Raw genomic sequence first — 13,055 nt, 5'->3', positions numbered from 1 at the left:
GCTTTTGGTCTTTTTTGTTCGCTTCTATATCCCCAGTACCTGGAAAAGTGCCTGGCATATACAAATAAGTATTCAATCAATATCTGTTGAATGAATGAATAATAGGTCTGTTGTTAGTTCATTAAAGATACAGAGGGTATCTTTATAACTAGGCTGAGGAGAATAATAATCTGCTACTCTTCTACCTTTGTACCTATGTTTTCCAAAACTATTTTTCTGGGTCCCTTGTCAACATTATTTTATAATAATCAGGAATCAGGAATCCTAAGGGTTTTAACCAGTTTTGCTAATGACTTGCTCAACTAAATTGTAGGCATCCTCTGCTTAGTTTCTCTCTATTGGAAGTGAGGCTAGATGATTCCAGCTGTAAATGATTCATGGTAAATGGGATTAGGGATGGAATAACTATAGACCAGTGATGCCAAGGGCCAGCTGAGAGCATCAGAATCGCCTGTGTAAAAAATTACAGGTGAACCACTAATGTTGTTTCTTTTTAAATACAAAAGAATTTGATGAACAACTGCTTTAGAAACCAGTGATTTAGATCAGGGGTCAGCAAACTTGTCCTGTAAGGGGCCAGATGGTAAAATTTTGCAGGTCAGTGTCACAAATCAAGGGTATTATGTAAGTGTTATATAACAAGAGAAAAAACAAATTTCCACCAAATTTTATTGATAGAATTCAAAATATAACAACAATTGAATACAATTTTATGTGATACAAATCTAATGAGTGAGAAGTGAATTCTTTTGGAGGGATAACATTTCACTTAGTTGGAATTTAAAGTTAGTGATCTAGCCATCAAAATTGAGTACAAACATTCTGATCTATAATAAAATTTTTATATTTCATCTTTGAAAACATATTTTCTCACATAGGTACTGCCAAATACTGATATCATCCTACAAGCATCTAATTTCAGTTGAGCATATGTCTCTTTGATATGGCATTTGTAGAATTTTGTTAGATTCTTCTCTTGATATTTGCCTTTTAGCATATCATTTCATTGCAGATAATCACTATCAATTGAAGGTTAGGTGGAAGCTCTTCAGTTGCATAGTGAAATGGATTTTGAGATATGGAAATCACCTTTGCTCTTGCATCGAGATTGGTAAAACACTACTCGAACTGTAGTTTGAACTCAAGAAACATATCTGCTGTACATTTGTATGTGAATCAAGATCTTGCTTCTTGTTTTAACTTTTGATGGCACAAGAAGTATATAAAGTAGCTTGATATTACTTGTAATGAAACATTCATTGTTTTGAAAATTACTACAGTAAAAACTTTGTATGTAGGCACTGTTTTGCCTCGTAATTTTAGGTTGGATTTATTATGAAACATCATCATATCTACAGCAAAAACTAACTTTCAAAGCCATTTAGTGTCCGTTAATAGAGGTTGAAGGCTGTTCTTCTCATTCATATCAAGTTCAATCTGGGCCCTGAGTTCAAAATATCACTATGAAACTTTAGCAGTGCTGAGCCATTGAGATGCTGTGTGATAGCATAATGCAGGCTAAAGTTTAGCCTCTATTTTTAACAAAAATTCGCAGAACTGACAATAGTTAAGTCCATGAGAGTAAATGAAGTTCACTGTTGGCAGTACTGATCCAATAACACTTGACAGATTTCCATGTTTTTCAGATAGTACCACTGATCAAAACAATACAATGAATAATCATAGGTATTAAACACTTCAAATTTTCACAAGCTTTCTAAATTTGTCAAATTACACCTTTTTCTGCTCCACACATTTTCATTACCATGAAATATAACACAGCAGATTCCACTTCAGGTTGTACTGAATTATTGTTTTCTCAAATGCTTTGAAAATATTCTTACCCATAGTTATTCTGTGCAGACTATTCAAGGTTAATTCTTCAGTCACTTCAAACTCAGCATTGACTTCTTGACTAAACAACTTAGTGGTATTGGTAACATTTGTCACCTCATCAAGAACCAAGGAAAGTCACTTGCCTTGTTTTTTAGTTTACTATTGATATTACTCCTAATGCCCTCAACTATTCAATCATCTATTCTTACTAAAAGGCTGATAATCTTAAATATAGTTTCTCTGGACCCCTTTCTTAATCTACTGCAAGCACACAGCTTTCATCAGTTCACCATTGGTAAATGGGTAAATGGCTTTCCTTGGTTGGCTAACAAATGAGAAACTTAAATTTTATTGTAGCCTCATTTTTATTTTTGTGAGGGAATTCTGCAGTAATGATATATTTCATTTTAAATATTATTTTTCTGATCCATTGCTTTCTTATGAGTTGGGAGCATTGTGATTAACCATTGGTCTGTTAACCATTGACATATGTTATATTCTGTAACCACAGCTGTTACTTCATTGCATAGTAAACATAATACTTTGCCATTAGTTCCATAACAAAGTTATCTGCATTTCACTTTGCCTTAAAAATTTAACATTAGAAGAAGTCCACTTTTCTTTTATTGTTTTTACATGATAAGTAATAAAAAAAAAAAAGATGTTGTGGTATCCTGATACATGTGGCACTTGAAACAGTCAAGATGTAACAGGGTCACTGCAATTTGTAGTGCCCTGAGCAGCAGTGCAAAGTAATGAGCGCACCACATACCATCTCTGTCATAGCTACTTAACTCTGCTATTGAGTGTGAAGTGAAAGCAGCCATAGACATTACGTGAATGAGTGTGGTCATGTTCCAGTAAAACTATTCTAGACAGTAAAATTTGATTTTATTTATTTATTTTTTTTTGAGATGAAGTCTCATTCTTGTCGCCCAGGCTGGAGTACAATGGCACAATCTCGGCTCACTGCAACCTCCACCTCCCGGGTTCAAGCGATTCTCCTATATCAGCCTCCCAAGTAGCTGGGATTACAGGCGCCTGCCACCAAATACAAAAATCAGTATTTATTGTATTTTTAGTAGAGATAGGGTTTCACCATGTTGGCCAGACTGGTCTCGAACTCCTGACCTCAGGCGATCCACCTGCCTTGGCCTCCCAAAGTGCTGGGATTACAGGCATGAACCACCACGCCTGGCCTAAAGTTTAAATTCCGTATAATTTTTATGTGTTACTACATATTATTCTTTTGAATTTTTTTCAACTTTTTAAAAATATAAAAGCCATTCTTAGCTCACAAGTTATCCAAAGGGAGGTGGCAAGCCAGATTTAGTCCAGGAAGCATAGTTTGTGCCCTCTGATTGCATGATTAAAATATGCATAATTAAAAACATGCCAGCTAAAGACTCTATATTCTACCAGATTTTATAACAGAGTTCACACAAGTAACAGAGCCATCTTATTTGACTTGTCTTCATTCCTTTGCCTGTTACATCTTTGTCGTGTTCTAATTTGAGCAAGAGTAACTTCATGCTCCCTTGTTCACATACGTACCAGCTATTAACCTGACTTCTAATGGAGAAAAATGAGCTAATACTTCTTTTTTGGCACGTAATATAAACATAGAATTTTGCCTTATTTACCAAGTGCCAGTTGTTATAGTCAGAATCTTTCACACTTGTTTGTGGCCTGTATATTTAAAATCCACAGAATTCATAAGTTCTTAAATTGCTTAGTCCTAGGAAATGGGTATTTTGCATGGTCTCTTATGTGGAAAATCATGTCTTGTTTTCTCCCCTGGAAATAAAGGGTTAAAATCTAATGATTTCTGTTAGAATATTGTCTGAGAACAATATTTTATTTTTAAACTAAATATAAAGCTTTCTCTAATTAGCTTTCACAAAATATCCCTGTTAACCAGCATAACCATCAGTGAGCATAGTCATTGCCAATCTGTTTTTCAAATTTTTGCCTCAGTGTAGAGAAGACCTCCTAGTAAATAGCCTCACACTGAAAACATAACAGCAATAGATCTTTCAAAAGGCCGCCTCTGAGACTTAGATCTGTAACTCGTCTTTGGAATGTTTGATCCCCAGTGGGAAAGCTCTAGTGTTAATTGTGGAGGTTCAAGATACCGACATTCAAAGTTCTGACCTCAAGGCCCAACTCACATGTTACTGTTACAGGTTACTGTTATATGTTACTGTTACAACACCTTGGAGTTGTCACTTTTCTGGCCAGAAATCTCTGTGGATAGTGACGCATTTGCCCAAGATTTGCTCAGGCCACTGGGTTCATTCCACCCACTCGGCCTTGCAGGCAGCACTTGGCTCTTACTACTGGCCTGGATCCCATGCCTGCCAGAGGCAAGTCAGGTGTGGAGTGGTGAGGGGTGCATGAGTGAGCATGGGGCCTGGCCACTGCACACAGTCAGACATACCAGCTGCTGCAGCAGAGCAGACAGCTTCACGTGCCTGCGTGGGTGCTGGCTGTCTGCAAGGCTGCAGCCAGACCAGGCACACCACCAGCAGCTTCCATGGCTGGCACTAGGGAACACAGTTGTGCCCAGAAGCTTGGAGATGCCAGGAACTGCGGGCACCCAAAGTGGGAGTCACAGCCCTGCTCAGGGAGCTCCTAGGTCTGGGCTTCCCAAAGGGCCACAGCTCTTATCTTCTTCTCTTCACCCACAATGTGGTGAGCAAGGGGCATGTTTCAGCCCTGTTTGTGTTACCACTCTTTCAGCCTTGCCATTCAGCTGGTCCCAAGTTCTCATCCTGTGACCAGGAAGAATGAGGTACACAGACAAGTGAAGGGTTAGCAAGATGAGGAGGAGCTTTATTGAGCAATGTAACAGCTCAGAGGATATCCACAGTGGGCAGCTCCTTTCTGCAGCCAGGGTGCCCCATCAAGTGTTCAGCTCCTAGCAAAGAGGTTAGCTCTTCTCTGCAGGCAGGTCATCCCATCAGATGTGCAACTCCTAGCAGAGAGGGTAGCTTCTCCCTGTAGTTGGTTGTTTCATCATCTGTGCAGCTTTCAGAGAGGAGGCCCTGGAGTGTGTAGCTCCTCTCTGCAGGCTGGTCATCCTCACGTCTGCAGCTTTCAGCAGAAAGGAGGCCCTGGAGTGGGTAGTCCTCTCTGCAGCTGGTTGTCAGGACATCTGCTCAGCCCTGGCTGAGCCTAGGGGTTTTATGGGCCTCAGAGGGGAGGAAGAGCATGCTTATTTGTCCATGGGCAGACCCAGAAAAAGCACCACAAGTTCCCACTCCAGTTCACAGGACTGGCAGTCTAGCCCCCAGCTTTCAGGCCCTCCCTGGCCTAAAAGTAGGCCTCACCAGGGACTCGCCCCCTTCTGCCCAGGAACCTTTCTGCCTCCTGCTGCTGTTCACGGTCCCCAGGCTATAGGTGCAGGGGGCGCCTGCAGGCCAGCACTGAGCTGCCTTAGCCCCTGATCGGCTTCCCTCCTATGCTTGTTGGCACCCAAAGTCCAGAGCAGGCCAAGGCACCAGGGGGCTGGCATGTCAGCACTGCCCCAAGTGTTTGCACAACCCGGTGGGCTGCAATAGCACTTGGACTCACCCAACTTTGCACCATGATCAGAGCAGGTGCCGACAGCAGGGAGAAGCCAGGCAATGGTAGCAGGCACTTCTGAGCCTGCGAGGGCAGGGGTGGCCTTAAGGGCCCCCAAGAGTACAGAAATGCCTATGTCTACAGCCGGTTTGGTTGGCTACAGCTGTGTTGGGGAATGGGGCTTTGCATGTTCTGTGGAGCAAGAGGCCTGGGTCCGCAGCCATGACTTGGGTGACTGGAGCTACACCTGGGAGGGTGAGGCTCCTACCTGTCCCCACACAAGAGCACAGGGAAGCCTGGTCTATAGCCATGACTTGGGCAGCTGCAGCTCCTGGGAGGGCAAGGCTCCTACCTGCTCTGTGGAGCAGGAAGCTCAGGCGTGCAACCACAACTTAGGTGGCTGCACCTCCACCCGGGAGTGCAGGGTTCCCACCTGCTCCCAGGTCCTGAGAGCCCAGGGATGCCAGGGTCCACAGCCATGGCTTGGATGTCTGCAGTGGCACCCAGGGACCTCCCACCCCAACTCAGAAGGGGCAGGGCTCCCGCTTGTCCCCAGCCCCTGCCAGCTCCGTGAATCCTGCAGCCCTGGACACACCTCCCTGCTACAGCCAGTGCGATGGCAGCAGCCACTCCAGACAGCCTGCTGCTGCCATCATTACTTCTAGGAAATCTTTGTTCCTTCAGGCAGGTAGCACTTTATACATATCTCTAGTGTAACACATTAAAAAATCACATTATCTGTTTATATAATCTACTTGTCTCTTTAGACAATGACCTTAAGACCTAGGAACTCATCCAGGGCTTAGTCTAGTGTATAGAACAGAGTAGAAATTAAACAAAAGATTGAATAGCTTACTCAACCCTAGTATGGAAAAACTTGAGTGGAATGGAAGAGTTCTGGAATTAAATGGAATCTTTGTGAGTGTAGTCTGAAGTAGTTCTTGGAGTTCCAGTCTGTCCTGAACTCCCAGCTCTATGCCCAAAGTAGGTTCACTTTCCACACCTGCTTCAGACCTAGGACTGAACTGGAATTGAACTTGTATGGTGGCTGGTAAAATATGGGATACATCTTTTTTTCTGTTTACCCTGTATCCACCTCTGTGTTTGCTTCTGTAGGGAAAAAAAAAAAAAAAAAAAGGTGGAGATATTCTTAATTTGGGGAGTTACATGTCCAGAGTAGAATTTTTAACATTTTTTGTTGTTATGATGATTATTATACAAATACAAAGTTTTAAGAACTGTAATTTTTAACATTCAGTTATTTAAGCATGTAAACACACTAACTTGAATCTTGCCAGGGACATTTAGGAAAGCTAGATTTACTGGAATTTAGTTTGCTTTACATTTACATCCCTCATTTTTTATAGCAATAGCACGTTTTTTCATTAGCCTTTATGACATTTAGAAAGCAAGATCTGTGCATTAAAAGCTCTGTAAGAAAGTAAACTTTAATGAAATTTTTTTCTCTCAGTCCCAGAGGAATCCTGAACACTCAGGTTGAATGTCGTGTGTATATATAGCAAAAGGCATGGTTACAGCTGAAAGTATTTATGATAAAGTAAAGGACTCAATTTCTACTTTATCCTCTGTCAACACTCATAGGGTAGCTGAGTATATAACTTTTTGATAGAGCATTCTTCTTAAATGTGTGAAAGCTAAAAAATCAAATAAGTTTTTATTGTGATTGTTTTAGAAATAATAAAATCAGGGCTGGGTGCAGTGGCTCACGCCTGTAATCCCAGCACTTTGGGAGGCCGAGGCAAGGGCTTGCTTGAGCCCAGGGGCTTGAGACTAGCCTGGGCAAACATAGTGAGACCTCATCTCTTAAAAAAACAATAAATAAAAATCAAGTAAATGTGAGCAAACCAAGACTGAGCACAAGTACTCAACAGATATATTCACATATATATTAAACACATATTTGCATAGATTGACCTTGCTAGACATACAGGAACCCCTTCCTGGACTTCAGAAAAGGTTTAGTTTCCTTTTCCGTTTTTGTTTTGTATTTTAAATAATGGAGGTTGAGAATGTCAGAGCAGGAAGAAACTGCTTTAGTTAAGTGGAGTATTTGTATTCCTTCATATCTGGATACCTGCTGAAGGCTGTGAAACCACATGGAGAGTAGGTGCAGAGAGGTTGTCCTCTTTGTGGGGAGGAGATTGGTATCTTGACAGCATTCATCAAGATCACTGTGACTTTTGTCATTGACAAAAAGTAGTACTTTTCATAGATTATCCTATACAATCCTTTCAATAAGCCTTTGAGGGCTAATTCATATCCTTTACATTTTAAGGTTGAGGAAAGAAAAGAGGTTGAGTAACTTGGTCCAAATAAGTGTCTGAACTGGGAGTGCAGAGAGGCTCCTGACTAGAGCCAAAGAGCTTTACATACCTGTGTGTGTACATTGATGATGCATTTGCTGTATTTCAAGGAAGTAGTGTGTAGATGATTATCTTAAGGCCATTTGGTAAAGTCTTGCTTATTTATTTATCCTCCCACAACTTGGCTTTTTAAATATTTAGTTAAGTGGGTTATTCTAAGGAAATAAAATGCTAAGGTAGCCAAACAATATAGAAGACTTCTTTGGAATTAACATGTCTGAAATGACAAGACTGCTGACTGTGTCCTCCTTGAAAAGATCAATCCTTCAGTATTTCATTATCAAGGAATGTTGGGAACATCATCTCTGCCTAAGTTTAGTGTAAGAACAGTGCCACACAGCCAGTCTAATTACCAATTATCGTGTACTTTCACTGGAGAAAATGGAGTTAAACCATGAGTGGGTACTGCCTAGGCATTATGGCTCCTCACATCTCAGTTCTGTCAACCTTAATTTCAAGCTCTTTTGAATCTGCCCCCATGATTGCAAGCTTCAGGGGTTAGCCAGAGATGTGGGCAGAATTTATACATAATATTTAGGGCTCCCACTATCAGGCTTTCTTCTTTCTGGGATCCCCCCTCACTTTCCAGCTGTGGGTACCTCCGTCTCCCTTCTCTAGTTCTTGAAGCCAGTAAGAGTACAGGTTTCTTCTCAACTTTTAGTTACCCCCATTATCCGGGGGCCTGCTCTCAGCCTAAAAGCTGTAAGATTAGAAAACTCACCCAGTGCTATGCCATTCCCTTCATCCAAGTGTCGCACTTTGACCTCTATATCTACCTTCTTTTGCTCACTCTTTAGTGCCTTCAGCTAGGTTTATTTTGGTTGGTTTTCCAGAGTTTATAGTTATTACTTGTGTGTATCTGTTGGGAAGAGGGGACAGAAAGGTCAGCCACTTTTAAAAGTGTAACCTTAAAGAGCTTTTTATGTATTAAATCATAAGCAAACCTGTTAAACTTCATATTAAAATTAGACACAAATGACACCAAAAACATTTTGGCACTATGGTATAAAACCATACCTTACTGTTGACCTTTCTTCTGCCTGTTCTTTTTCATGTTGTCTTTTTCTACTTAAATCCCTCCTCAATTTCAATTATTGTTTAATAATGATTTAGTGAGTACTTACTAGATGGAAGGCACTATGCCAGATGCTCTATCTGTTAAAATCTTGTTCATTCAAAATCCAAGCCAAATGCAAGACCCCCAAGATCACCCCCTCCCTCTTATTGACCAGATGTGATTTACTTTCCTCTGAATGCTTTTAGTACTTTGTTCCTACCTCATGACATTATATGTATTAACATACTTCCTTTTCTCCCCACCCCAACCAGTTCTTCATCCCTATTAGATTATAAACTTCATCAGTAAGGGCAAGTCTCACTCATGTTTGTGTCCATCCATGCTTCCTTAAACATACTTCAAAATCAAGAACTGAAAAGAAACATAAAAGTCTACAGTTGCAAAGAAAGGAAAAAACTTTAGGACATTAGCTTCCTGTCAGTGTTCTCAAGAGGAGAGTAGGATGTCAGATACTAAAGCATTCTTCATTTCTAAAGAACATCTTAACAGAGAAAACTCCTCTCCTCTTTCTTCTCCCCTCTTCCCTTCCTTCTTCCTTTTTCTTCCTCCTTTTCCCTTTCATCTTGTCCTTCTCCCCTTCCACCTTTATCTTTCCCTCTTCACACTTTCTTTTTTCTCAATATTTAACTATAGTCTTATTTAAACTTTTCATATGCTTAGTCTTATCTTTAAAATGGGAAAATAAATGGGTTTGTATGAAATGCTTTTTGTTTTCAGTTGTAACAGTTCAATAAGGGAGTCTTTCATCTTTGAAAATGTAGTGCCAAAACTCAAGTAAACAGACCAGTGATGTCCAAAAACTGGATGGGAGAAGAACCCAAACATTTGATTCTTCCTTCATTGATTTGTCTTTCATTTATAAGATATCATAATGAAATTTTATAAGTTGAATTGTCGATGACAAAAGCCATCTATTAGCATCTTTTTGAGCCACAGCAACAAACATACCATAAAATGGAAATTATAGAAATAAGATTAAGTGAATGAAACTCATTTTTCTAATAAGCTCACTTCCGTAGATTCAGGTCATAAGACATTTAAAAGGAGAAGATCTATCATAAACTGGGCCTTCTGGCGAGGTTCTAGCACTCACCTGGACAACCTGCCCACATCGCCAACATCACCTATGCCAGGACAGCTCTTTGGAATTTCTCTGCCAAATATTTGTGAGAACGACAATCTGCCCAAACCTGTCATGGTAAGGCTCATTTTGGTCTGTAAACTGATGGGAAAGGGTGTTTGGGAAGGGAGAGCTCTGTGAGGTAAATCTGTCCCCAAATGGAAAAATTATAGACACCACTGTCTTTGGCTAAGAATCTTCATTATTATTCCTCCAAATAACAAAATCTGATTTAGCTACTGTGAAATCAGAAGGAAGACATAATAGGAAGAGATAACCTAGGAAAGAGCCACGTAAGCTTGCTCAGATAAAGCAGAATTTGCCCTACAGACAGAGAATTCACATTATTCCTCACAAATCCTTTCTTGAACGTCACATTGTTCTCAAAGTCTTCTTTGATCATTGTAGCAACAGAAACTACTCAATCCTACACTTAGGTTTTTAAATCCGTTTTATTTCCATTTCAAGTGCTCACGCATAAAGATACATTCCCCAGCATTTATTTATCTTTTGTATATAGAGTGAGTCAGATGAAAGCCACTGGGTTTATATTATCTCCAGTTGATATTTTAAATAATCACTGCCAAGCAGTATTGAGTCTCCAGTATCCTTCAAGCACTATACTAGATATATGGCATTTTGTACTATATTATGCATCTATAAATGCCAGACACTTGTCTAACCACTTTATTTATTCTTCACAACAAATTTAGGGGATAGTTGTTATCATGTCATCATCCCATCCCTTTACAAATTGTTTTAAAGCCTCAGTACTGTACTCAATGTTACACAGTAACTAAGTGGCATAACTAGGTTTTGAATCCTATGGATTGCCTGTCTTCAAAACCCATTCTCTTCTTACACTGTAAGGAGGACATAGTGATAGAAAGCAAAATTACAGAACACTTAAAATTCACTCTCTGAGAAATTTTTAGGAATATAATGCATTATTAACTATAATCATAATGTTATATAATAGATCATGTGACCTTATTCCTCTTAACTGAAATTTTGTATCCTTTGACCAACATCTCACCAACCTCACCACCACCCCCAGCTCCTGGTAACCACCTTCCACTCTCCAAAAAGGTGACTTTAATTTTTTCCAGCCATTTATTTAGCTCCAATCCTTCAGTGCTTTTACCCTAGCACACCCTAGCCTCTGGCATCCAAAGAGGGCAAGTATACATTCCCTTATTTGTGTGTGTGAAGTGTCATTTTGTTTATTTTCCTTTGCTTCCCCATAGGATATGCTTTTCTTTCTTAATCAAAAAGGACCTCTCACCAAAGGTATCTTCAGGCAATCAGCCAATGTGAAATCCTGCAGAGAACTAAAAGAGAAATTGAATTCTGGAGTCGAAGTACACCTAGACTGCGAATCTATTTTTGTGATAGCATCTGTCTTAAAGGTAAGAAGAGTTATCCCTTTATCCACCCCATGGTGTAGCTCTAGAGAAAAAGGGTGTTTTACTTTTTCATTATGAACATTATTTCTATTTGCAAAGACCCATAATAGATTTATTAACATAATTTTTAACACTGAAAAGTATATGTTATAAAAGCATTTCACAAAGTCAACATTGGACTTTAAAAGCTACTACTGATGATATGACATATCAAATATGCTTTTTAAATGTTTTATCCCACACTAATCTCATCTTTACTTCTGCCACTCCATGTAAAAAATAAAAATTCTAAGTTTAAAAAATCAAAAAACACACGTATACCAAAACAGACATCCTACTTATGATTTCCTCACTATCTCACTACCTTCTTAATGAAGGCAGTTTTCAAATAGTTAAAGAAGTTTGCCATAATAAACATTTGCCTCACAGTTGAAATAAAAAATTGCTGAGATCACTGAAAATTCCATTTATTTTCATAATCATCATGCCTTCCCTTGTCCCCTAGTGCCTTTTACTTTTTTTTTTTTTTTGAGACGGGGTCTCACAGCCTGTTGCCCAGGCTGTAGTGCAGTGGCATGATCGTGGCTCACTGCAACCTCCACCTCACAGGTTCAAGTGATTCTCCTGCCTCAGCCTCCCGAGTAGCTGGGATTACAAGCATGCACTACCAGGTCCAGCTAATTTTTGTATTTTTAGTAGAGATGGGGTTTCACCATGTTGGCCCGGCTGGTCTCAAACTCCTGACCTCAGGTGATCCGCCTGCCTCAGCCTCCCAGAGAGCTGGGATAACAGGTGTGAGCCACCGCACCCGGCCTAATGCCTTTTACTTTAAAAGTGGAGTAGGAATGATTTCAGCATCTAAGTTTTCTTTTACTTTTACCACACTTGGCATTCTTTGTGGTTCTTACACTTTACCCATTGTTACTTAAGTCACATCCATAGTTACAGAGATAGAGAGTTCTGAAATGTTTTCTGCCCCCACATTCTTGGAAATGCTTTACATTTTCGGAAACACCTACAGTCAAAATGAGCTTTAAGCAGAGCTTCTGACCTTAGCGCAGTATCTTCTGCAGACCTGTGTCAGGCTCCCACCTCCCAAAGGATTGGAATGCACCAGAGGTAGGGTTCAAGACAAGGCCCCAGCCTGTATCTCAGGCTGAAACGTGAAAACCAAGTAAAGGAAAATATGGTGAAGAAGATTCTTGCATACCCCTACTCCAGCTGAGTGCCCATAATGTTACTTCATGACTTTATATACAATCAGATGTTTCTGGATAAATAAGCCATATCTGCTCTTAAACCCTGCTATAGATTTTTGCAATTAAATATCATGCAAGAGAACTGGAGGGTTGAAGCTAAGGTCATCTCATCTGTTTTGCACAGGGTTTATGATTACTCTTCAGTCCTGGAACACAATAAAAATATGTATATGTAAAATACAAATATACATATGTAAAAATATGTAGCCAGATATATATGCCAAGGCTTTTTATGCATGATAAATTTTTCTTTTTATATATATATCTCTTAGTTTACAAAAGTAAAGCTTGTGTTTTTTTGTTTTTGTTTTTTGTGTTTTTGAGTCGGAGTCTTGCGCTGTCGCCCAGGCTAGAGTGCAGTGGTGCCATCTCGGTTCACTGCAAGCTCCGCCTCCCAGGTTCATG

General features: G+C 39.9%; 1 protein-coding gene across 1 annotated transcript in view; it reads left to right on the top strand.

The window, feature by feature from the left end:
• Window positions 1–13,055, top strand: part of ARHGAP20 (Rho GTPase activating protein 20) — a 47,562-nt gene that overhangs the window by 18,395 nt on the left and 16,112 nt on the right. Inside the window, exons 7-8 of the mRNA XM_032167331.2 lie at window positions 9,885–10,063; window positions 11,233–11,394. Of these exons, the coding sequence (XP_032023222.1) occupies window positions 9,885–10,063; window positions 11,233–11,394 (341 nt within the window). The remainder of the gene's footprint in view (window positions 1–9,884; window positions 10,064–11,232; window positions 11,395–13,055) is intronic.

Source organism: Hylobates moloch, unplaced genomic scaffold (genome assembly GCF_009828535.3).
Source record: "Hylobates moloch isolate HMO894 unplaced genomic scaffold, HMol_V3 SCAFFOLD_11, whole genome shotgun sequence".
NCBI lineage: Eukaryota > Metazoa > Chordata > Mammalia > Primates > Hylobatidae > Hylobates > Hylobates moloch.
Note: the sequence above shows the minus strand (reverse complement) of the source record. Positions and strands in the feature narration are given on the sequence as shown.